The 27,186-nt window shown below is 48.0% G+C and overlaps 1 protein-coding gene across 1 annotated transcript in view; it reads left to right on the top strand.

The window, feature by feature from the left end:
* Positions 1-27,186, top strand: part of EPC2 (enhancer of polycomb homolog 2) — a 257,740-nt gene that overhangs the window by 164,978 nt on the left and 65,576 nt on the right. The window contains exons 9-10 of the mRNA XM_063933750.1: positions 18,611-18,756; positions 24,701-25,029. Coding sequence (XP_063789820.1) covers positions 18,611-18,756; positions 24,701-25,029 — 475 coding nt within the window. The remainder of the gene's footprint in view (positions 1-18,610; positions 18,757-24,700; positions 25,030-27,186) is intronic.

Consider the following 27,186-nt stretch of genomic DNA (forward strand, 5'->3'; position numbering starts at 1 on the left):
GGTCATCCCTTCTGGATCTCCAACTGGGTCCTGCTAACGACGGGTGCCAGTCTGCGGGGTTGGGGCGCTGTGTTGGAGCAACACTCTTCAAGGTCGGTGGACCAGAGAGGAATTTCTCCTCCCGATAAATATTCTGGAATTGCGGGCAGTGTTCAGGGCGCTGAAACTTGCCCTGCCTCCGGATACAGAACAGGCCTGTTCAAGTACAGTCAGACAACACCACCACGGTGGCATACATAAATCATCAAGGCGGCACTCGAAGCCGCATGACAATGATGGAAGTGTCAAATATCCTTCAATGGGCGGAACGCTATCTACCGGCCATATCGGCAGTGTTCATTCCAGGAATCCTCAACTGGGAAGCGAACTTCCTCAGCCGACAGGACGTACACGCCAGAGAGTGGAGTCTTCATCCGGAAGTCTTTTAACTCCTAGTGGACAAGTGGGGCCTACCAGATGTAGACCTGATGGCGACTCAACACAATCACAAGGTTCTGGTCTTCGGAGCAAGATCAAGGGATCCTCAAGCTGCGTTCATAGCCGCAATGTTAGCAGAGACAGGTGCACATTCCTTCAGACTGCCAGAAACCTGAAAGCCTGCACATAAAATACAGGCTGATGGCAGATGGTGTTAGAGTAGGGGTGTAGTACAAATATTATACCTCCCTCTATCCTTCTGACACTATCTCTATCTCTCTCTCTGTATTATTGAGAGTGCTGGTGTGAATTATACGTGTCTCCACTCTGTACGTCACAATGGGCGACAAAGGACCAGCTAATAAGGCATCACAAAAACTATTTATCTGTGCTAAGTGTAAAAAAAAAATCACACAGATGATTCCTCCCTGTGTGAAGCACGACGTGCTTCAGAGGTTACGTTAGTTAATCCGTCCCAAGACACAAATTTTCCCCCCTGGGCTGTAGCGCTCATGGGAACTATCTCACAATTACATAATGAGGTGTCTGCTTTACGAAAGACAGTTAAGGAGATTCCTCAAAATTATGTACTTTCTAGTGCTACAGAACCACCCTGGGTGGCAGGTTTTCTCTCTCAGAACGAAGCTGAAGAGGACAATCGTGAGTTGGGCAAAATTACTGACCCAGACGAAGAAGTTCCACAGGAACCTTCTCAAGGAGTTGAACCTCTTATTTTAGCTATAAGATAAGTTTGAATTCACCATATGCTGCTTTATTTGGTAGAAAGCAGTGTTCATCTGTCACTTACCCTTTTCCAAGAAACTGGATAATCTGAAACACCCGGACAAACCGTTTCAGATGCCTAAATGTTTGATGGATAAATGAGAGATGTTACCTCGAGTGGACTCCTCTCTATCCAGGTTGTTCAAAAAGATACTAGTTCTGGGAGCAACTTCATTGAAAGACTAGTCTGACCGGAAGCTTGACACCATATTGAAGTCCATGAATTCAGCCACGGATGTCTCACTTAGACCAACCTTGGTAAGTTCCTGGGTGAACAAGGCAGTGGAGCATTGGGCCACTAAATTGATAAAGGACTTACAAGAGGGAGTTCCATTAGAAGAAGTATTGATCTTAGTGGAACATACTAAGGAATCTGCTATATATCTAGGAGAAGCAGCTAGAGATATCGGACAAGTTAACGCGAGTATCTCAGCAGCAACTATTGCAGCATAAGAATTCTTTGGCTTAGGTCATGGCAAGTGGACACTGAGTCAAAAAGAGCGGCGGAAGCCCTTACGGTTACAGGTGACTCTCATTTTGGAAAAGTAGACTCGTTAATTTCTCAGGATATGGGTGGTAAATCTACCTTTTTACCAACCCTTCCGCCACCATCTTTCATCCACTAGGGGTCACTGGAGTACTCTTGGGATATGGACGGCTTTAGCAGAACAAAAGGCACTGAATATTTAAATTTGGTAACTCTCCTCCCCTCCATATTCCCAGAGTACCTCAGTGTTTTTTCTCTGACGTCCTAAGTGGATGCTGGGACTCCGTAAGGACCATGGGGAATAGTGGCTCCGCAGGAGACTGGGCACAACCAAAGAAAGCTTTAGGATTACCTGGTGTGCACTGGCTCCTCCCACTATGACCCTCCTCCAGACCTCAGTTAGAATCTTGTGCCCGGCTGAGCTGGATGCACACTAGGGGCTCTCCTGAGCTTCTAGAAAGAAAGTATATTTAGGTTTTTTATTTTACAGTGAGATCTGCTGGCAACAGACTCACTGCAGCGAGGGACTAAGGGGAGAAGAAGCGAACCTACCTGACTGGAGATAGCTTGGGCTTCTTAGGCTACTGGACACCATTAGCTCCAGAGAGATCGAACACAGGGCCCGACCTCGATCGTTCGGTCCCGGAGCCGCGCCGCCGGCCCCCTTACAGAGCCAGAAGCAAGAAGTGTTCCGGAAAATCGGCGGCAGAAGACTTCTGTCTTCAACAAGGTAGTGCACAGCACTGCAGCTGTGCGCCATTGCTCCTCATGCACACCTCACACTCCGGTCACTGATGGGTGCAGGGCGCTGGGGGAAGGGGGGGGGGGGGTGCGCCCTGAGGGCAATATAATACACCTTGGCTGGCAAATCTACACCATATATAGTCAGGAAGGCTATATAGGTGTAAAAATACCCCTGCCAGAATTCCAGAAAAAGCGGGAGAAGTCCGCCGAAAAAGGGGCGGGGCTATCTCTCTCAGCACACTGGCGCCATTTTTCCCTCACAGCTCCGCTGGAAGGACGCTCCCTGGCTCTCCCCTGCTGTGTCAAGCTACAAAAGGGTAAAAAAGAGAGGGGGGGGCACTAAATTTAGGCGCAGTATACATAATATAAGCAGCTATAAGGGGAAAAAAACACCCTGTGTTATATAGCGCTCTGGTGTGTGCTTGCATACTCTCTCTCTTTCTCCCCAAAGGGCTTTGTGGGGTCCTGTCCTCAGTCAGAGCATTCCCTGTGTGTGTGCGGTGTGTCGGTACGGCTGTGTCGACATGTTTGATGAGGAGGCTTATGTGGAGGCGGAGCAGATGCCGATAAATGTGGTCACCCCCTGCGGGGCAGACACCTGAGTGGATGGACTTGTGGAAGGAATTACGTGAAAGTGTCAACTCCTTACATAAAAAATTTGACGACACAAATATGGGACAGCCGGCTTCTCAGCTCGTGCCTGCCCAGGCGTCTCAAAGGCCATCAGGGGCTCTAAAACGCCCGCTACCTCAGATGGCAGACACAGATGTCGACACGGATACTGATACCAGTGTCGACGATGATGAGACAAATGTAATGTCCAATAGGGCCACTCGTTACATGATTGAGGCAATGAAAAATGTGTTGCACATTTCTGATGTTACCCAGGGTACCACAAAAAAGGGTATTATGTTTGGGGAGAAAAAGCTACCAGTGGTTTTTCCCCCATCTGAGGAGTTAAATGAAGTGTGTGAAGTAGCGTGGGCTTCCCCCGATAAGAAACTGGTAATCTCTAAAAGGTTACTAATGACGTACCCTTTCCCGCCAGAGGATAGGTCACGTTGGGAAACACCCCCTAGGGTGGATAAAGCGCTTACACGCTTATCAAAGAAGGTGGCACTACCGTCTCCGGATACGGCCGCCCTAAAGGAACCTGCTGATAGAAAGCAGGAGGCTATCCTGAAGTCTGTATATACACACACGGGTATTATACTGAGACCAGCTATTGCTTCAGCATGGATGTGCAGTGCTGCAGCTGCGTGGTCAGATTCCCTGTCAGAAAATATTGATACTCTAGACAGGGACACTATATAGCTAACCATAGAGCATATTAAAGACGCAGTCTTATACATGAGAGATGCACAGAGGGATATTTGCCGGCTGGCATCTAAAATAAGTGCACTGTCCATTTCTGCCAGGAGAGGGTTATGGACTCGGCAGTGGACAGGTGATGCAGATTCTAAAAGGCACATGGAAGTTTTGCCTTATAAGGGTGAGGAGTTGTTCGGGGATGGTCTCTCAGACCTAGTTTCCACAGCAACAGCTGGGAAGTCAACATTTTTACCACATGTCCCCTCACAACCAAAGAAAGCACCGTATTATCCGGTACAGTCCTTTCGTCCCCAAAAGGGCAAGCGGGGAAAAGGCGCGTCCTTTCTGCCCAGAGGCAGAGGTAGGGGGAAAAAGCTGCAGCATACAGCCAGTTCCCAGGAGCAAAAGTCCTCCCCCGCTTCCTCCAAGTCCGCCGCATGACGCTGGGGCTCAACAGGCGGAGCCAGGTACGGTGGGGGCCCGTCTCAAAAACTTCAGCAATCAGTGGGCTCGCTCATGAGTAGATCCCTGGATCCTTCAGGTGGTATCTTAGGGGTACAAGCTGGAATTCGAGACGCCCCCCCCCCCCCCACACCGTTTCCTCAAGTCTGCCTTGCCAACAACTCCCTCAGGCAGGGAGGCTGTGCTAGAGGCAATTCACAAGCTGTATTCCCAGCAGGTGATAGTCAAGGTGCCCCTCCTCCAACAAGGACGGGGTTACTATTCCACAATGTTTGTGGTACCGAAACCGGACGGTTCGGTGAGACCCATTTTAAATTTGAAATCCTTGAACACATACATAAAAAAATTCAAGTTCAAGATGGAATCGCTCAGGGCGGTTATTGCAAGCCTGGACGAGGGGGATTACATGGTATCACTGGACATCAAGGATGCTTACCTGCATGTCCCTATTTACCATCCTCACCAGGAGTACCTCAGATTTGTGGTACAGGATTGTCATTATCAATTCCAGACATTGCCGTTCGGCCTGTCCACGGCACCGAGGGTTTTTACCAAGGTAATGGCCGAAATGATGATACTCCTTCGAAAAAAGGGAGTTTTAATTATCCCGTACTTGGACGATCTCCTGATAAAGGCGAGATCAAGGGAGCAGTTGGTGGTCGGGGTAGCACTATCTCAGGAGGTGCTACAACAGCACGGTTGGATTCTGAATATTCCAAAATCGCAGCTGATCCCTACGACACGTCTACTGTTCCTAGGGATGGTTCTGGACACAGACCAGAAAAAAGTGTTTCTCCCGGAGGAGAAAGCCAAGGAGCTGTCATCTCTAGTCAGAGGCCTCCTAAAACCAAAACAGGTATCGGTGCATCATTGCACGCGAGTCCTGGGAAAAATGGTAGCTTCCTACGAAGCAATCCCATTCGGCAGGTTCCATGCAAGAACTTTTCAGTGGGACCTGTTGGACAAGTGGTCCGGATCGCATCTTCAGATGCATCGGCTGATAACCCTGTCTCCAAGGACCAGGGTGTCTCTGCTGTGGTGGCTGCTCATCTTCAAGAGGGCCGCAGATTCGGCATACAGGACTGGGTCCTGGTGACCACGGATGCCAGCCTTCGAGGCTGGGGGGCAGTCACACAGGGAAGAAACTTCCAAGGACTATGGTCAAGCCAGGAAACTTCCCTGCACATAAATATTCTGGAACTGAGGGCCATTTACAATGCCCTAAGTCAGGCAAGACCCCTGCTTCAAAACCAGCCGGTGCTGATCCAGTCAGACAACATCACGGCAGTCGCCCACGTGAACCGTCAGGGCGGCACAAGAAGCAGGATGGCAATGGCAGAAGCCACAAGGATTCTCCGATGGGCGGAGAATCACGTGCTAGCACTGTCAGCAGTATTCATTCCGGGAGTGGACAACTGGGAAGCAGACTTCCTCAGCAGGCACGACCTCCACCCGGGAGAGTGGGGACTTCATCCAGAAGTTTTCCAGCTGATAGTAAACCGTTGGGAACGGCCACAGGTCGACATGATGGCGTCCCGCCTCAACAAGAAGCTAGAAAGATATTGCGCCAGGTCAAGAGACCCTCAAGCAATAGCTGTGGACGCTCTAGTGACACCGTGGGTGTACCAGTCGGTTTATGTGTTCCCTCCTCTTCCTCTCATACCCAAGGTACTGAGGATAATAAGAAAAAGAGGAGTAAGAACTATACTCATTGTTCCGGATTGGAGCTTGGTACCCGGAACTTCAAGAAATGATCTCAGAGGACCCATGGCCTCTGCCGCTCAGACAGGACCTGCTGATGCAGGGGCCCTGTCTGTTCCAAGACTTACCGCGGTTGCGTTTGACGGCATGGCGGTTGAACGCCGGATCCTAAAGGAAAAGGGCATTCCGGAGGAAGTCATCCCTACGCTGATTAAAGCTAGGAAAGAAGTGACCGCGAACCATTATCACCGCATATGGCGGAAATATGTGACGTGGTGTGAGGCCAGGAAGGCCCCAATGGAGAAATTTCAGCTAGCCCGTTTTCTGCACTTCCTACAGTCAGGGGTGACTATGGGCCTAAAATTGGGTTCCATTAAGGTACAGATTTCGGCTCTGTCGATTTTCTTCCAGAAAGAACTGGCTTCACTGCCTGAAGTTCAAACATTTGTTAAGGGAGTGCTGCATACTCAGCCCCCTTTTGTGCCTCCAGTGGCATCTTGGGATCTCAACGTGGTGTTGGAGTTCCTAAAGTCACATTGGTTTGAACCACTCAAAACCGTGGATTTAAAATATCTCACGTGGAAAGTGGTTATGCTATTGGCCTTGGCTTCGGCCAGGCGGGTGTCAGAATTGGCGGCTTTGTATTGTAAAAGCCCTTATCTGATCTTCCATATGGATAGGGCAGAATTGAGGACTCGTCCCCAGTTTCTCCCTAAGGTGGTATCAGCTTTTCATGTGAACCAACCTATTGTGGTGCCTGCGGCTACTAGGGACTTGGAGGATTCCAAGTTACTGGACGTAGTCAGGGCCTTGAAAATATATGTTTCCAGGACGGCTGGAGTCAGGAAAACTGACTCGCTATTGATCCTGTATGCACCCAACAAGATGGGTGCTCCTGCTTCGAAGCAGACTATTGCTCGCTGGATCTGTAGCACAATTCAGCTTGCGCATTCTACGGCTGGACTGCCGCATCCTAAATCTGTGAAAGCCCATTCCACCAGGAAGGTGGGCTCTTCTTGGCCGGCTGCCCGAGGGGTCTCGGCTTTACAACTTTGCCGAGCTGCTACTTGGTCAGGGTCTAACACTTTTGCAAAATTCTACAAATTTGATACCCTGGCTGAGGAGGACCTTGAGTTCTCTCATTCGGTGCTGCAGAGTCATCCGCACTCTCCCGCCCGTTTGGGAGCTTTGGTATAATCCCCATGGTCCTTACGGAGTCCCAGCATCCACTTAGGACGTCAGAGAAAATAAGATTTTACTCACCGGTAAATCTATTTCTCGTAGTCCGTAGTGGATGCTGGGCGCCCATCCCAAGTGCGGATTGTCTGCAATACTTGTATATAGTTATTGTTAACTAAAGGGTTATTGTTGAGCCATCTGTCGAGAGGCTCAGTTCTGTTTCATACTGTTAACTGGGTATAGTATCACGAGTTATACGGTGTGATTGGTGTGGCTGGTATGAGTCTTACCCGGGATTCAAAATCCTCCCTTATTGTGTCAGCTCTTCCAGGGAAACAGTATCCTAACTGAGGTCTGGAGGAGGGTCATAGTGGGAGGAGCCAGTGCACACCAGGTAGTCCTAAAGCTTTCTTTAGTTGTGCCCAGTCTCCTGCGGAGCCGCTATTCCCAATGGTCCTTACGGAGTCCCAGCATCCACTACGGACTACGAGAAATAGATTTACCGGTGAGTAAAATCTTATTTTCTGTGCTCACAGCAGTAACATGTGTTGTGTGGACCTCCCACACTTATTTTGAATATTTTCTTTTTCTTTTTACTAAACTTTATACACATCCCTTCCCCCCTTCCAAAAGGCGTGGGTCCGGGATAGTGGAAGCTGCTACAAGCAGCTGCTGGCGTGTCGGTCCTCACTACAGAGCACCCTCACAGCCAAGTTCAGACAACCTGCAGGAAAGGCTGGACGGAGCTTGCAGAAGAAGCCCCGTCATAGCCCCTCACCACAGGCGTCCAGGTATGTTGGGAGGACGGGGTGGTCAGCTCACGCTGCCGCCCCGCTGTGTTGGGAACCCTTTCCTTTATGTGCGCCGCTAACGGTGCACCGCCGCTGGTTAGATCGGCTGCCAGAGCGCCGTACGCCGGCCGCACTTCCGTCGCTCCATAGCCGCCGCTCCACGGCTCTATAGAGCGCGCTCCCCGGCTCCCTGTACCCGCTCCCCGACTCCCTCTACTCGCGCCCCGGCTCCCTGTCTCAGTGTACCCGCTCCCAGCTGGAATATACAACGGTACACGGAGCACGGGGGGGTGGGGGGAGTCTTCACATGCAGCGCAGCTGCACGGGGGGGGGGGGGGAGGAGAAGTGTATAATACCCATATCGGCAGCAGAAAAGGCTGCATGGGTTGTAAGAATTGTATAGGCTATTAAGCCTTTATCAACAGGATTTGTTTTAAACAGCATGTTTCCAGGTTATATTACACAATTTATAACCTGCACTGTGATTATTAGTGTAAGCATGACATGGACATTTTAACCATGATTCCTGTTCTTCCTGTTTGGGATTCCAGAACGTTCCTGTCCTACATCTCTACTCCACCGGATGGCGCAGGGGTGTTAGTGGTAATTTTGGATCATATTTCATATAGTACTGGCCACGTGCACTGCACTGCGGCCATATATATATATTACATACACCTTAGTACAATTTTACTGAGTCGTGCAAGTGGTATATTGTATTGTCTGTCTGCATAATGAGTAAGGCACCAGCAAAATCTAAAAAGCAGTTTCACTGCAAGGTCTGTAAGATTGTATTACCGGATGGATCTACCACATGTACAGTATGTTTTGTGAATTCTGTTACGAATACAATTTCCGCTCCGGTTTCAAAGCCGGTTTCATCCCCGGACCCTCCATGGGAGATGCTAACAGATGTCATTGCTGGATTGCAATCAGAATTGGCCGCTGCTCGACAAGAGCGGGAAGCGGCAAGATCTGAGTCTCGGGTGAGACCGCCAGAACTCAGCCTTGCCAAAGGTCCAAGTCCATTTTGGGTAGAAGGGATACATTTAATTTGTCTTATGATTTACCAGTTTCTGCTATGTTGCATTCTGACGATTCTATGCGAGACCTCACTGCGCAAGATGAGGGTGAGGAGGGCGAAGTAGACCAGCAGTCAGACAGTGAAGATTTTGACAGCCCAGGCATTGATAATCTCATCAGAGCGGTGAGTCAGTCTCTGAAGTTTACAGAAACTGAGGAGCCTCTGACAAATGATGAAGTCGTATTTACTAAACGACAGAGATCTCAGATGTGTTTTCCTTTTTCGTAATCTCTTAATAAGATGTTAGTGGAAACACGGAAGAATACGGATAAACGGTTTTCTATACCTCGCAGATTTAAGTCTAGTTACTCGTTTCCAGAGTCTGTGACATCTACATGGGAGAATCCGCCAATAGTGGATTCGTCTGTGTCAAAACTTACAAAGAAATTAACCATACCAGTACCAACTGCTACTACGCTTAAAGACCCTTCAGACCGGAAAATAGAAGCTATGCTAAAGTTCATGTATATAGCAGCAGGAGTGTTGCTTAGACCTGGGTTGGTTGGCATTTGGGTAACTAAGGCGCTAATTGTATGGATAACAGAACTCAAGTCTGGTCTACATGACGATCACCTTATACTTCTCGCTGATCAAATCTGTGAAGCTGCTGAGTATCTATGTACAGCTTCTACTGACGTCTGTCAGCTCACTTCACGCCTTTCATCATCGCTTGTTACGGCACGACGAGCACTCTGGCTGCGATCTTGGCAAGCGGAGCAGAGGTTAAGAGAGGTATAGAGGCGTCACCTTACGGGGGCGAGAAGTTGTTTGGTCCTGAATTGGACAAATGGATTTCTGAGACCACGGGAGGGAAGTCTGTTTTCCTACCATTGCCTCCAACGGTACCTAGACGGAAATACTCTGGCCCGGCGTTCAAATCCTTTAGTCCTCAGACCTTTCGAGGCCGTGGTAGAGGAACAGCCACGCCTGGTACAACCCCAGTCGTCAGAATGCTAAGGTCACCGACAAGCCAGTGGCATGATGGGCTCCCAGCCCATCTCGGATCTCCAGTTGTGGGGGCACGCCTTCAGACGTTCCATTTGGCGTGGTTCCAGACATCCACAGATGGGTGGATCCGCAATTTAATGTTAAAAGGGTACAAGATAGAGTTCGACTCTCTCCAGCCACTGCGGTTTTTCAAGAAAGGACTGCCTGTGTCGGACGACAAGAGGGCGGTTCTGCAAATTGCAATTCAGTCTCTGCTGGATTCAGCAGTTTTGATTCCGGTCCCGGTACACCAACAAGGTCAGGGTTATTATTCCAGTCTGTTTGTGATACCAAAGCCGGATGGCTCGGTCAGGCCAATATTGAACTTAAAGGGCCTCAATCAGTACGTCACTTACTACAGATTCAAGATGGAATCTCTGCGGTCAGTAATTGCAGGTTTAGAGCCGCAGGAATTCATGATTGCGCTAGATCTCAAGGATGCGTACTTACACATTCCGATTTGGCCACCTCATCAGAGGTTCTTGCGTTTTGCGATACGGCAGAACCATTACCAGTTTCAGGCTCTACCGTTTGGCCTCTCGTCAGCGCCTCGGGTATTCACCAAAGTAATGTCTGTGATCCCTGGGAGTGATAATAGTTCCTTATTTAGACGATCTGCTCATCAAAGCTCCGTCTCAACAGATGCTCCTCCAACATGCGTTGCTCACGTACAATGTACTAGTTCAGCACGGTTGGATTGTCAACTTCAAGAAATCACATCTGATTCCGTACCAACGACTTCAATTCCTCGGTATGATTCTCGATACGGTAGATCAAAGAATTTACCTACCAGAACAGAAAGTACAGATTATTCGTCATCTGGTACAATTAGTGCTCAAACCACGCACGGTACATTTGTGCATTCGCCTGTTAGGCACAATGGTGGCGGCTTTCGAAGCGCTTCAGTTCGGAAGATTTCACTCACGTCCTTTTCAACTGGATGTGCTCGCACAGTGGTCGGGCTCGCGTCTGCAGATTCACCAGAGGGTGAGGTTGTCTCCACGGGCCAGAGTATCTCTACTCTGGTGGCTCAAAGTACACAATCTAACCGCAGGGAAACGGTTCGGCGCCTGGAATTGGATAATTGTAACCACGGACGCGAGTCTCAGAGGTTGGGGAGCTGTAGTTCAAAATTGTCAGCTCCAGGGTCTCTGGGCGGATCACGAAAGATTGCTGTCGATAAATGTCCTGGAACTCCAGCAAATTACAATGCACTACGACAAGCAGTGCACATGCTTCGGTCTCAAATTGTCCAGGTGCAGTCAGACAACGTGACGGCGGTCGCGTACATCAACAAACAAGGAGGAACGAGAAGCCGCATGGCCATGCGGGAAGTAGCTCGAAACCTCAATTGGGCCGAGCATTACCATGTGATATTGTCGGCAGTGGTAATTCCGGGAGTGGACAACTGGGAGTCAGATTATCTCAGCCGCCAGGAATTTCATCCTGGAGAATGGGCCTTAAATCCAGAAGTGTTTTACATGTTGGTCCAAAGGTGGGGTTACCCACAAGTGGATCTGATGGCATCGCGCCACAATCGCCAAACGCCCCAGTATGTGTCCAGAATGCGAGATCCAAAGGCAGTGGCGGTGGATGCTCTCACAATCGTGTGGCCGTACAGCCTTGTTTATCTGTTTCCACCGTTTCCGCTGCTCCTTCTGTTGCTAAAACGGATCAATAGAGAGTCCGCCACAGTCATACTAGTGGCGCCTCATTGGCCTTGGAGAGCTTAGTTCTCGGATCTCCGCGGACTACTCGCAGACGATCCTTGGCCGCTCCCGCTACGTCCGGACCTGTTACAGCAGGGTCCGCTCCTTTACCCCGATTTAGCGCGGCTGCGTTTGACGGGGTGGCTGTTGAGACCGCCCTCTTAAGAAGAGAGGGCATTCCAGACTCAGTTATACCAACCATGTTACGTGCTAGGAAGCCAGTTACGGCAGCTCATTATTACAGAATTTGGCGTGCCTATATAGGTTGGTGTGAAGCTCGGAAGTTTCCGACATCATCTTTCAAGTTATCCCGTCTTCTGTTATTTCTACAGACGGGGTTCGATGGAGGACTGCGTTTATCTACACTAAAGGTGCAGGTATCTGCTTTGTCAATTTACTTTCAAAGACGACTGGCTCTATTGCCGTCTGTACACACCTTTCTGCAAGGTGTCCTCAGAGTACAGACTCCATTCATTCCACCTACAGTGCCATGGGACTTGAATCTGGTTTTAGATTTCTTACAGTCTTCATATTTTGAACCCTTACAACAAGTGGATATTAAGTTTCTCACTTGGAAAACAATTTTTCTACTAGCCTTAGCTTCGGCAAGGCGTGTTTCAGATTTGGGTGCCTTGTCATGCAAGCCACCGTATTTGGTGTTTCATGATGACAGAGCGGAACTTCGGATGAATCCCGCTTTCTTGCCAAAGGTAGTGTCATCTTTTCACATCAATCAACCAATAGTAGTTCCTGTGTTAACAGAAGATTCTGGAACTTTGGAGGTGGTACGCACACTACGCGTTTATGTATCTCGAACGTCTACAGTTCGTAAGACGGATACTTTGTTTGTTCTCTATGATGCTGCAAAGATGGGTTGACCAGCTTCTAAACAGACCTTATCCAGATGGATTAAACTGACTATACGTCAATCTTACCTTCATGCTAGGTTACAGCTGCCTACATCATTAACAGCTCATTCCACACGTTCTGTGGGAACTTCATGGGCAGCTGGTCGTGGGGCTTCTACGACGCAGCTCTGCCGTGCGGCTACATGGTCATCAGTGCACACGTTTGTGCACTTTTACAAGTTAGATACGTTTGCGGCATCAGCATCTAGCTTTGGCCGCCTAGTGTTACAGGTGCCGAACAGCTCTCCCGCCCACGGGGGAAGCTTTGGTACGTCCCAAGAGTACTCCAGTGACCCCTAGTGGATGAAAAAGAAAATAGGATTTTGGTACTTACCAGGTAAATCCTTTTCTTTGAATCCATAGGGGGCACTGGACGCCCACCCAGAGCAGTTTTACCTGGTTTGTGGCAAGTTCAGGGGATCTTATGGTAACACATTCTCACCGACTGGTTCACATTTTCAAGTTCTATCGGTTATGGTGTCAACTGTTTAGTTGTCAGTAACGTTATGTGTCAACTTTATTGTTGTCCGTTATGTTGTATGTAATTCTCCATTGTCAACCTCTCTATCGCTCCTGTTCGGCTCAGTAAAAAACACTGAGGTACTCTGGGAATATGGAGGGGAGGAGAGTTACTAAATTTAAATATTCAGTGCCTTTTGTTCTGCTAAAGCCGTCCATATCCCAAGAGTACTCTAGTGCCCCCTATGGATTCAAAGAGAAGGATTTACCTGGTAAGTACCAAAATCCTATTTTCCTTACGTTCCACTCAGCCTTTTAGAGGATGCGAAAGAGCTACACACTTGCAGGGTATAGGTCGCGGCTATAACTAGTCGCTGCTCGACGTTAAGACCCAAATTCTGCAGAAAAGACCATCGCAAGACGGTCTCCCCTCCCACCGGGGCCCAAGTATGGTGGGAGCGTGGCTTCGAAACTTTCAAGATGCCTGGTTCAAGATATCAGACAATGCGTGGATTCGCAATATCCTCTCCCAAGCGTACAAGTTAATTTTCGAAGTTGTGCCGCCAAATAAATATTTGACAACAAGTCTTCCACTTCTTCTTGACAAACGTTTGGCCCTTCAAGGTGCAATACTGTCCTTGGTAGAATCGGATGTTTTAATGCAGGTTCCACTGCTTACTATTCCAATCTTTTCGTAGTACCAAAACCAGACTGTACTGTACGACCAGTTATGAATCTGAGATAGTTAAATCCGTTTCTGTCTTATAACCGGTTCAAGATGGAGTAGCTCAACTCTGTGATCTCGAGCCTGGAACCCAAGGAATTTATGATATCTCTGGACATCAAGGATGCGTACCTCCACATTTCAATATGGGAACCACACCAAGCGTTTCTCAGGTTCATGATTCAACAGGATCATTTTCAGTTCAGAGCCTTACCATGTGGTCTATCCACAGCACCCAAGGTGTTTACCAAGGTCATGTCGGTGATGATTGCTCACCTCAGATCATTGGGAGTCACAATAATAACATACCTAGATGACCTCCTCCTCAAAGTTCAATCAGATCTCATTCTCCAGGAGCATGCACTATTAACATACAATGTGTTAATGGAACACAGATGAATAATCAATTTTCGGAAATCCAACCTTCAGCCGTCACAGCGGATCCGGTTTCTCGCTGTGATCCTCGACACCGTCCAGAAAGTTTTTCTGCCTCAAGACAAAGCTATGGGTATACAGAAACTGGTCCAAGCTGTCCGCAAACCAAGGCTGGTATCAGTCCATTTGTGCATTCGTTTGCTTGGGAAAATGGTAGCAGCTTTCGAAACTCTGGAGTTCGTCCATTTTCATTCACATCCTTTCCAGCTGGATCTGTTACATCAATGGTCGGGGTCGCAGCTACACCTTCAACAGTTAGTTCGACTGACTGCAGAGATGCGACTTTCGCTTCTTTCGTGGCTCCAACTGCCTAGAGATAAGGGCGCACAGGCTAAAGTATAGGTAAGTATTGTTTAAGTTAGAGGCCCCCAGAGAAATATATTAATTTGGTTTCACTCTAAAGTCATCACAAAAAATGGGGGGTGCTACCACGGACACAAAGACTATAGTCACATGATTCAAAGAAGAGAGGAAAATGTCCAAAATGTGGTGCACAAAAGATACATAGTAGCTAAAATATAACTTTTATTAGTATTCCAAGTAAAAGATATGCGTAAAAAGCGAAAAATTAATTTAAAAGGGAAAGTGTAGAGGTGTCAAAAAGAATGAAAATGTGTATTAAAAAAATCGCTATATGTGAAAAGACTCCATGAGATATTTTTTCTGAAAAAATTCACGAAATAGAAGGAGAGCAAAAAATCTGTGCCCAATGTATTAATATAACGTAATGTAACATCCGATCTTGGGTACAGTGTGATCTCCAGTAAATATATCAATCAATATTAAATCTGTGGGACTTTATGGGTTCATTTTTCATATAATCTTGTTTCTTAAAATAGGCCCTAATGGGTAGAATTCCCAATGTCCTCAAAAAGTGTCATGCACCTCGAGCTCTAAGCCTCACAGTTAGACTAGTTGGCTGAACATATCTATTCTATGTGAAAAATACATTAATAGGTGCTAGCGCCCACTACCAAGCCTCTTGTGAACATATCCAAATACGTGCACAGATGATTGTTTAGATGTATTAATTGTGGACCAATCCACTTATAGGGCTCCAAAAATCCCTCCTATCTCACATAAGTGGTGATATGAGTAGAAAAATCTCCCATTCAAAGTGATGTTATATCTATCTTTGTACCACTGAGATGGGGAATAATAGGTAGCTCCCAAATCTCAGGTTAAACTAATACACTGAGGGAGAGAGGTGTTGGGATATAGTAACTGTATAAATACTCCTTGTAGATGAAGTTTCCTTATTTCAAAGGAGTGTACTATGCCCTAAGGGGGTTTGCATAGTACACTCCTTTGAAATAAGGAAACTTCATCTACAAGGAGTATTTATACAGTTACTATATCCCAACACCTCTCTCCCTCAGTGTATTAGTTTAACCTGAGATTTGGGAGCTACCTATTATTCCCCATCTCAGTGGTACAAAGATAGATATAACATCACTTTGAATGGGAGATTTTTCTACTCATATCACCACTTATGTGAGATAGGAGGGATTTTTGGAGCCCTATAAGTGGATTGGTCCACAATTAATACATCTAAACAATCATCTGTGCACGTATTTGGATATGTTCACAAGAGGCTTGGTAGTGGGCGCTAGCACCTATTAATGTATTTTTCACATAGAATAGATATGTTCAGCCAACTAGTCTAACTGTGAGGCTTAGAGCTCGAGGTGCATGACACTTTTTGAGGACATTGGGAATTCTACCCATTAGGGCCTATTTTAAGAAACAAGATTATATGAAAAATGAACCCATAAAGTCCCACAGATTTAATATTGATTGATATATTTACTGGAGATCACACTGTACCCAAGATCGGATGTTACATTACGTTATATTAATACATTGGGCACAGATTTTTTGCTCTCCTTCTATTTCGTGAATTTTTTCAGAAAAAATATCTCATGGAGTCTTTTCACATATAGCGATTTTTTTAATACACATTTTCATTCTTTTTGACACCTCTACACTTTCCCTTTTAAATTAATTTTTCGCTTTTTACGCATATCTTTTACTTGGAATACTAATAAAAGTTATATTTTAGCTACTATGTATCTTTTGTGCACCACATTTTGGACATTTTCCTCTCTTCTTTGAATCATGTGGCTCCAACTGCACAATCTCACTGCGGGCAGTCAGTTTGGTATATGGGAATGGACGCTCCTAACGACTGCTGCCAGCCTCAGGGGATGGGGCACGGTTGTGTTGGACTTCCATCTTCAAGGCCATCGGTCTTCACAGGACTCACTGTCGCCAATAAATGTGTGATCTGAGAGCGATTTACAATGCGCTGGTAAAAGCTGTCCCAAGTTCTTCGATCTAAGGCGGTAAAGGTTCAATCGGACAACGCGACTGCTGTAGCGTACGTAAACAAGCAGGGAGGAACTCGCAGTCGCCAAGCGATGCAAGAGGTGACATGCACTCTCCAGTGGGCCAAACGCAACGCTGTTGTCCTCTCAGTATTCATTCCAGGAGTAGAACATTGGAAAGCAGACTACCTCAGCCGTCAGGATCTACATCTGGGAAAATGGGCACTTCACCCAGAGGTTCGAGGCTCTGACACAGCGCTGGAGGTGTCCGGAGGTGGATCTCATGGTGTCCCTTCTCAATCATCAGCTTCCTCGATACATCTTCAGAACACGGGATCCTCAGGCGGAAGCTGTGGACGCTCTGGCTGTACGACCTAGTATACGTATTTCCACCGTTTCCTCTATTGTCTCGAATTCTCCAGAAAATCAAATGGGAGTCAATCATGGTGATCTTGATGACACCAGATTGGCCTCTGAGAGCTTGGTTTTCAGACCTGCGCCTTCTGCTAGCGGACGATCCTTAGCCTCTACCTCTGCGAACGGATCTGCTCCAACAAGGGCCCTTCGTGCATCCAGATTTACCACAGCTACGTTTAACGGGATGGCTCGTGAGGCAGACATCCTAAAACGCAAAAGGATTACGGAATGTGTGATTCCCATGATGTTGCGTGCATGAAAACCTGTTACCGCAGCCCATTACCATCGCATCTGACCGAAAAGGGTTTCATATTCTTTCATCTCTCATGGTTCTTGCTCTTTCTTCAGGCAGGTTTTAGATTCCGGACTTCGTCTAGGAACCCTGAAAGTTCAGGTATTTGCCTTATCGATTTTTCTTTCAGAGACGCCTGGCGCTCCTACCCGGATGTCCAGTCTTTCCTACAAGAGGTCCTTTGGGTACAACACCTGTTTGTACCCCCTATAGCTCCTTGGGACTTGAATCTGGTGCTGGATTATCTGCAGTCACCCCGTTTTAAACCCTTGGAAAACGCAGATATTAACTATCTTACTTGGAAGACTGTTCTTCTATTAGCCATAGCTTCAGCCCGGGAGGTATCTGAATTAAGTGCCTTGTCTTGTATGCCTCCCTACTTGATTTTTCATCCTGATAGGGCTGAGTTGAGAACACATGCTTCCTTTCTTCCCAAGGTCGTGTCGGCTTTTCATATCAATCAGTTGATTGTGGTACCGTCCTTACAGGAGGACTCTGGGACACCATCTTCTCTGGATGCAGTCAGTACGTTGAAGATCTACGTGGCCATCTTGTTTTGCACGTTCCTTAGCGATCTCCCGCCCGTCGGGGAACTTTAGGACGTCCCCACGGTCTTGAAGTTGTGCTAGTGTCCCCTAGTGGCTGACAGAAAAAGGAGAATTTTGGTACTTACCGATAAATCCCTTTTTCTAAAGTCATAGGGGACACTGGCCGGCCGGCCGCCCGCCCATCACTGTTTTCTTGCCTTCATTGATGACCTGTTCTGTTTGATTGTTATGTGCTCTCTTCCCTTGTATAGTTCTGTTCTCTTGTTCCCATCTCCTCTCGGCTAATTCATAACTGAGGGATAGAGGGTGAGGAGCCTGTTTCACTTCTTAGATTATTTAAAGTGCCAGCTCCCTGTAAGCCACCATCATCACCCCCACGGTCTTGAAGTTGTGCAAGTGTCCCCTATGGCTTCCGAAAAAGGGATTATCATCAAGTACCAAAATCCTCCTTAAATCGATCACCATAGCTTATTTGATGAACTGTGTTATCAATTGTGCTGCCAACCATTCAGTTTCGGTTGTCACACTTTTGAGGCAAACAGCTTGGAGGTAGGTAGCTCTGAAACTACTACTGTAAGCGTAGTTTCTGATACTCGAAATAGGGTTTTATTGACAGTTTATTGTAGAGGTTTAAAAGTCTTAAAAATGCCATATCCAATGACACGGCAAACCAGGTCAGGGTTTTTAAATGACACCTGTGTTGGTTGTATATAGACAACCATCATAGTAGATCTTTCATTGAGATGCTCAATGTTGAGTATATCTATTGTGTCAGAGTAAAGGTTAATTATTTGCCTGTTCTAATACAAATGTATTCATAGTTACTGGGTTGTTTATGTTTGTAGCCACGTGTGGACCAAATCGACGATCCTTCGGAAAACCCAGGTTTGTCAGGACTGACTAGGCTTCGGTATAAGCATTGCCTCACCACTCTCACAGTCCCAAGACGGTGCATAGGATTTGCAAGGAGACGACTGGGCCGAGGTGGAAGGTAAAATGTTTTGTTTTTGCTCTTCAGTCAAGTTTTGTTTTCATTTGTCGAAGGCTCCAGCACTTTTTTGTTTAGTTTAGACTCTAAAAATGATTGTTCCACTTGCCTAATACTACGTCTTTCTAAAGAGTATCTTTGAATCTGTAAAGACCAATCACATCAGACTCTGTGACTCCTCATGTCATATGAGAGCAGTAATAAACCTTTTTTCTCTGACGTCCTAAGTGGATGCTGGGACTCCGTAAGGACCATGGGGAATAGCGGCTCCGCAGGAGACTGGGCACAACTAAAGAAAGCTTTAGGACTACCTGGTGTGCACTGGCTCCTCCCACTATGACCCTCCTCCAGACCTCAGTTAGAATCTTGTGCCCGGCTGAGCTGGATGCACACTAGGGGCTCTCCTGAGCTCCTAGAAAAAGAAAGTATATTTTAGGTTTTTTATTTTCAGTGAGATCTGCTGGCAACAGACTCTCACTGCTACGAGGGACTAAGGGGAGAAGAAGCGAACCTACCTGCTTGCAGCTAGCTTGGGCTTCTTAGGCTACTGGACACCATTAGCTCCAGAGGGATCGAACACAGGACCCGACCTCGATCGTCCGGTCCCGGAGCCGCGCCGCTGTCCCCCTTACAGAGCCAGAAGCAAGAAGTTGATCCTGAAAATCGGCGGCAGAAGACTTCGGTCTTCAACAAGGTAGCGCACAGCACTGCAGCTGTGCGCCATTGCTCCTCATGCACACCTCACACTCCGGTCACAGATGGGTGCAGGGCGCTGGGGGGGGCGCCCTGAGCAGCAATATTAACACCTTGGCTGGCAAAAAAAGTCCCAGAGGCTATATATGTGAAAAATACCCCTGCCAGAACTCCATAAAAAAGCGGGAGAAGTCCGCCGAAAAGGGGGCGGGGCTATCTCCCTCAGCACACTGGCGCCATTTTTCCCTCACAGCTCCGCTGGAAGGATCGCTCCCAGGCTCTCCCCTGCAGTTTCAAGCAACAAAGGGTAAAAAAGAGAGGGGGGGGGGCACTAAATTTAGGCGCAGTATATATATATATATATATATATATATATATATATATATATATATATATATAGCAGCTATAAGGGAAAATCACTCAGTTATTTTGTTAATCCCTGTGTATATAGCGCTCTGGTGTGTGCTGGCATACTCTCTCTCTGTCTCCCCAAAGGGCTTTGTGGGGTCCTGTCCTCAGTCAGAGCATTCCCTGTGTGTGTGCGGTGTGTCGGTACGGCTGTGTCGACATGTTTGATGAGGAGACTTATGTGGAGGCGGAGCAGATGCCGATAAATGTGATGTCACCCCCTGCGGGGCCGACACCTGAGTGGATGGATTTGTGGAAGGAATTACGTGAAAGTGTCAACTCCTTACATAAAAGGTTTGACGACATACCAAATATGGGACAGCCGGCTTCTCAGCTCGTGCCTGCCCAGGCGTCTCAAAGGCCATCAGGGGCTCTAAAACGCCCGCTACCTCAGATGGCAGACACAGATGTCGACACGGATACTGATTCCAGTGTCGACGACGATGAGACTAATGTTACTTCCAATAGGGCCACACGTTACATGATTGAGGCAATGAAAAATGTGTTGCACATTTCTGATGTTACCCCAGGTACCACAAAAAAGGGTATTACGTTTGGGGAGAAAAAACTACCAGTGGTTTTTCCCCCATCTGAGGAATTAAATGAAGTGTGTGAAGAAGCGTGGGCTTCCCCCGATAAGAAACTGGTAATTTCTAAAAGGTTACTGATGACGTACCCTTTCCCGCCAGAGGATAGGTCACGTTGGGAAACATCCCCTAGGGTGGATAAAGCGCTCACACGCCTGTCAAAGAAGGTGGCACTACCGTCTCCGGATACGGCCGCCCTAAAGGAGCCTGCTGATAGGAAGCAGGAGGCTATCCTAAAGTCTATATATACACACACAGGTATTATACTGAGACCAGCTATTGCTTCAGCATGGATGTGCAGTGCTGCAGCTGCATGGTCAGATTCCCTGTCGGAAAATATTGATACCCTAGACAGGGACACTATATTGCTATCCATAGAGCATATAAAAGACGCAGTCTTATACATGAGAGATGCACAGAGGGATATTTGCCGGCTGGCATCTAAAATAAGTGCAATGTCCATTTCTGCCAGGAGAGGATTATGGACTCGGCAATGGATGGGTGATGCAGATTCTAAAAGGCACATGGAAGTTTTGCCTTATAAGGGTGAGGAGTTGTTCGGGGATGGTCTCTCGGACCTCGTTTCCACAGCTACAGCTGGGAAGTCAGCATTTTTACCCCATGTTCCCTCACAGCCAAAGAAAGCACCGTATTATCAGGTACAGTCCTTTCGGCCCCATAAGGGCAAGCGGGTTAAAGGCGCGTCCTTTCTGCCCAGAGGTAGAGGGAAAAAGCTGCAGCATACAGCCAATTCCCAGGAGCAAAAGTCCTCCCCCGCTTCCTCTAAGTCCACCGCATGACGCTGGGGCTCCACAGGCGGAGCCGGGTACGGTGGGGGCCCGTCTCAAAAATTTCAGCAATCAGTGGGCTCGCTCATGGGTGGATCCCTGTATCCTTCAAGTAGTATCTCAGGGGTACAAGCTGGAATTCGAGACGTCCCCCCCCCCCCGCCGTTTCCTCAAATCGGCCTTGCCAGCAACTCCCTCAGGCAGGGAGGCAGTGCTAGAGGCAATACACAAGCTGTATGCCCAGCAGGTGATAGTCAAAGTGCCCCTCCTTCAACAAGGACGGGGTTACTATTCCACAATGTTTGTGGTACCGAAACCGGACGGTTCGGTGAGACCCATTTTAAATTTGAAATCCTTGAACACATATATAAAAAAATTCAAGTTCAAGATGGAATCGCTCAGGGCAGTTATTGCAAGCCTGGACGAGGGGGATTACATGGTATCCCTGGACATCAAGGATGCTTACCTGCATGTCCCCATTTACCATCATCACCAGGAGTACCTCAGATTTGTGGTACAGGATTGTCATTACCAATTCCAGACGTTGCCGTTTGGTCTGTCCACGGCACCGAGGGTATTTACCAAGGTAATGGCCGAAATGATGATACTCCTTCGAAAAAAGGGAGTTTTAATTATCCCGTACTTGGACGATCTCCTGATAAAGGCGAGGTCCAGGGAGCAGTTGTTGGTCGGGGTAGCACTAGCTCGGGAGATGCTACAACAGCACGGTTGGATTCTGAATATTCCAAAGTCACAGCTGGTCCCTACGACACGTCTACTGTTCCTGGGGATGGTTCTGGACACAGAACAGAAAAAAGTGTTTCTCCTGGAGGGGAAAGCCAAGGAGCTGTCATCTCTAGTCAGAGACCTCCTGAAACCAAGACAGGTGTCGGTGCATCACTGCACGCGAGTCCTGGGAAAAATGGTAGCTTCTTACGAGGCAATTCCATTCGGAAGGTTCCATGCAAGAACTTTTCATTGGGACCTGTTGGACAAGTGGTCCGGATCGCATCTTCAGATGCATCGGTTGATAACCCTGTCTCCAAGGACCAGGGTATCTCTGCTGTGGTGGCTGCAAAGTGCTCATCTTCAAGAGGGCCGCAGATTCGGCATACAGGACTGGGTACTGGTGACCACGGATGCCAGCCTTCGAGGCTGGGGGGCAGTCACACAGGGAAGAAACTTCCAAGGACTATGGTCAAGTCAGGAGACTTTCCTACACATAAATATTCTGGAGCTGAGAGCCATTTACAATGCCCTAAGTCAGGCAAAATCCCTGCTTCAAAACCAGCCGGTACTGATCCAGTCAGACAACATCACGGCAGTCGCCCATGTAAACCGACAGGGCGGCACAAGAAGCAGGATGGCAATGGCAGAAGCCACAAGGATTCTCCGATGGGCGGAGAATCACGTGTTAGCACTGTCAGCAGTGTTCATTCCGGGAGTGGACAACTGGGAAGCAGACTTCCTCAGCAGGCACGACCTCCACCCGGGAGAGTGGGGACTTCATCCAGAAGTCTTCCAACTGATTGTAAACCGTTGGGAAAGGCCACAGGTGGACATGATGGCGTCCCGCCTAAACAAAAAGCTAGAAAGATATTGCGCCAGGTCAAGAGACCCTCAGGCGATAGCTGTGGACGCTCTAGTGACACCGTGGGTGTACAGGTCGGTTTATGTGTTCCCTCCTCTTCCTCTCATACCCAAGTTACTGAGGATAATAAGGAGAAGAGGAGTAAGAACTATACTCATTGTTCCGGATTGGCCAAGAAGAGCTTGGTACCCGGAACTTCAAGAAATGATCTCAGAGGACCCATGGCCTCTGCCGCTCAGACAGGACCTGCTGCAGCAGGGGCCCTGTCTGTTCCAAGACTTACCGCGGCTGCGTTTGACGGCATGGGGGTTGAACACCGGATCCTGAAGGAAAAGGGCATTCCGGAGGAAGTCATTCCTACGCTGATTAAAGCTAGGAAAGATGTGACCGCAAACCATTATCACCGCATTTGGCGAAAATATGTTGCGTGGTGTGAGGCCAGGAAGGCCCCAACGGAGGAATTTCAGCTGGGCCGTTTTCTGCACTTCCTACAGTCAGGGGTGACTATGGGCCTAAAATTGGGTTCCATTAAGGTTCAGATTTCGGCTCTATCGATTTTCTTCCAAAGAGAACTGGCTTCACTACCTGAAGTTCAGACTTTTGTTAAGGGAGTGCTGCATATTCAGCCCCCTTTTGTGCCTCCAGTGACACCTTGGGATCTCAATGTGGTGTTGGATTTCCTGAGGTCACATTGGTTTGAGCCACTTAAAACCGTGGAATTAAAATATCTCGCGTGGAAAGTGGTCATGCGTTTAGCCTTGGCTTCGGCCAGGCGTGTGTCAGAATTAGCGACTTTGTCATGTAAAAGCCCTTATCTAATTTTCCATATGGATAGGGCAGAATTGAGGACTCGTCCCCAGTTTCTCCCTAAGGTGGTATCAGCCTTTCATTTGAACCAACCTATCGTGGTGCCTGCGGCTACTAAAGACTTGGAGGCTTCCAAGTTGTTGGATGTAGTCAGGGCCCTAAAAATTTATGTTTCCAGGACAGCTAATGTCAGGAAAACTGACTCGTTGTTTATCCTGTATGCACCCAACAAGCTGGGTGCTCCTGCTTCAAAGCAGACTATTGCTCGCTGGATCTGTAGTACGATTCAGCTTGCACATTCTGCGGCTGGACTGCCGCATCCTAAATCAGTGAAAGCCCATTCCACAAGGAAGGTGGGCTCTTCTTGGGCGGCTGCCCGAGGGGTCTCGGCTCTACAACTTTGCCGAGCAGCTACTTGGTCAGGGTCAAACACATTTGCTAAATTCTACAAGTTTGACACCCTGGCTGAGGAGGACCTAGAGTTTGCCCATTCAGGGCTGCAGAGTCATCCGCACTCTCCCGCCCGTTTGGGAGCTTTGGTATAATCCCCATGGTCCTTACGGAGTCCCAGCATCCACTTAGGACGTCAGAGAAAATAAGATTTTACTCACCGGTAAATCTATTTCTCGTAGTCCGTAGTGGATGCTGGGCGCCCATCCCAAGTGCGGATTGTCTGCAACACTTGTATATAGTTATTGTTTAACTAAAGGGTTATTGTTGAGCCATCTGTTGAGAGGCTCAGTTATTGTTCATACTGTTAACTGGGTATAGTATCACGAGTTATACGGTGTGATTGGTGTGGCTGGTATGAGTCTTACCCGGGATTCAAAATCCTTCCTTATCGTGTCAGCTCTTCCGGGCACAGTATCCTAACTGAGGTCTGGAGGAGGGTCATAGTGGGAGGAGCCAGTGCATACCAGGTAGTCCTAAAGCTTTCTTTAGTTGTGCCCAGTCTCCTGCGGAGCCGCTATTCCCCATGGTCCTTACGGAGTCCCAGCATCCACTACGGACTACGAGAAATAGATTTACCGGTGAGTAAAATCTTATTTTTTCCTTTCTGGTTTGTGTTTTAGGGTTATAATGGACCGACTATCCACGGAACATGACCCTATTCTACAGCAGCTTGACCCTGAAATGTTGTCTAGTTTTTCAAGCTCTTCCCATGTTGCACATTCCCCTCCTGATATTTCATGGACCAATGCTTCCGATAAACATTGTGCAAACAGACTGTCTCTATCAGAGATCCTAAGCAATATTCGGTTATGTCGACTGCAGTGTTTCCAGCCAAGGCGAATACATTTTCAAGACAACGATAGCGAAGAATGTACCTCAAGAATAGTAGGGCATGCTGTAAGCTTAAAACGCGCTGCTTTACTGAACACCAGCAAGAATGGACTGACAGGTATAATTCTGACATTTCCGTACAAGATGGATCCAGTGTTTGAGTATATATTGGTGATAGCATTTGAATACCTTAAAGCACTGATTACATACCTAGGTTTGTCAGAATTTCTTACATGCTTATATTTTTACAGCTATTTCATTAATCTTCTCTTTGTGCTTCACTTTTATCATAGTATTGGTGACTGGAGCACCAGTGTATGTTATAGTAATGATATCTTTCAGAATAGTTTCATTATTCTGAGCAAAAACACTGCTTGTACACCTTTCTTATGTTTGATCTACAACAAACTCTGCCCTCAGTTCTTCACGTTAAGGTCGGAGTGCAGTACTACTGTGTGTAGGTAGACAAAACATTCAAACATGAAATACAATATAGAGATATAGGGGTATATTCATTAAGAGTCGGATCCATTCCGACATGCAGTTGTCGGAATGGATCTGACAACCCCTATTCAATGGATGGCCAAATCCGACTGTCTGATTTGGGCGTACACTGCTGTCAGTGGCTGCGGATGCGCTGACAGCAGCTGCCAGGAGTTCAGATGGCAGCGAGCGGGACGGCGGCGGGGGTAGGCTGGGCAGCGGGAGGAGCAGAGATCGGCGGCCGTAGGGCTGCGGGGGGACATGTCTGGGGTGGTGGGTGGAGGCGCTGCAGGGAAAGAGGTGCCTGCAGGCTACGGGGGAAGCAGAGCCCGGCGGGGGGAGCTGGCTGCGAGTGGACATGTCTGCGGCGGGGGGAGGTGCTGCAGGGAGAGAGGAGACATGTCCCCTTGTAGCCAGCTCCACTTGCCGGCCGCCGATCTCGGCTCCCCCAGCCGCCCGCAGCACCGCTTGTCTCATCTCCTCAATTCGACTTCTTTTCAAGTCGGATTGAGTTTGTCGGAAAGGGGGCCAAAACCTGTCGGATTTGGCACCATTCCAAACAGAAGCACGTGGATCGACGGCTATTCCGCCGGTTCACGTGTTTTCCGACAAGTCGGGAATTCACGACTTGTCGGAAAAAATCAGCCCCTATTGAATAGGTCGGAACTCCTTCTGACCTAGTTCTGTCGGAAGCTGGCGACTTTCCGACAAGATGGCAGCTTCCGACAGTTATTGAATACACCCCTTAATCCTTCATTACGCTACTTACTTTATTAGACACTTAGGGGTCTATTTACTAAGCCTGGGATGGAGGTAACATGCAGTGCCGTAACTAGGCATATCTCTCTCTCTCTCTCGGACACAGTCTGCCATAATGTGTAAAAAGGGGGCCTGGCTGCCACAATGTGTAAAAAGGGGGCCTGGCTGCCGCAATGTGTAAAAAGGGGGCCTGGCTGCCGCAATGTGTAAAAAGGGGGCCTGGCTGCCGCAATGTGTAAAGAGGGGGCCTGGCTGCCGCAATGTGTAAAAAGGGGGCCTGGCTGCCGCAATGTGTAAAAAGGGGGCCTGGCTGCCGCAATGTGTAAAAAGGGGGCCTGGCTGCCGCAATGTGTAAAAAGGGGGCCTGGCTGCCGCAATGTGTAAAAAGGGGGCCTGGCTGCCATAATGTGTAAAAAGGGGGCCTGGCTGCCATAATGTGTAAAAAGGGGGCCTGGCTGCCGCAATGTGTAAAAAGGGGGCCTGGCTGCCGCAATGTGTAAAAAGGGGGCCTGGCTGCCGCAATGTGTAAAAAGGGGGCCTGGCTGCCGCAATGTGTAAAAAGGGGGCCTGGCTGCCGCAATGTGTAAAAATGGGGACTGGCTGCCGCAATGTGTAAAAAGGGGGACTGGCTGCCGCAATGTGTAAAAAGGGGGAATGCCTGCCGCAATGTGTAAAAAAAGGGACACCGTCTACCGTAATATGTAAAAAGGGGGCCTGGCTGCCGCAATGTGTAAAAAGGGGGACTGGCTGCCGCAATGTGTAAAAAGGGGGACTGGCTGCCGCAATGTGTAAAAAGGGGGATTGGCTGCCGCAATGTGTAAAAAGGGGGACTGGCAGCCGCAATGTGTAAAAAGGGGGACGCTGTCTGCTGTAATGTGCAAAAAGGGGACGCTTTCTGCCGTAATGTTAAAAAAGGGGACGCTGTCTGCTGTAATGTGTAAAAAAGGGGGACGCTGTCTGCTGTAATGTGTAAAAAAAAGGGGACGCTGTCTGCCGTAATGTGTAAAAAAGGAAATGCTGTCTGCCGTAATGT

The sequence above is a fragment of the Pseudophryne corroboree genome, chromosome 7, assembly GCF_028390025.1.
Source record: "Pseudophryne corroboree isolate aPseCor3 chromosome 7, aPseCor3.hap2, whole genome shotgun sequence".
Taxonomy (NCBI): domain Eukaryota; kingdom Metazoa; phylum Chordata; class Amphibia; order Anura; family Myobatrachidae; genus Pseudophryne; species Pseudophryne corroboree.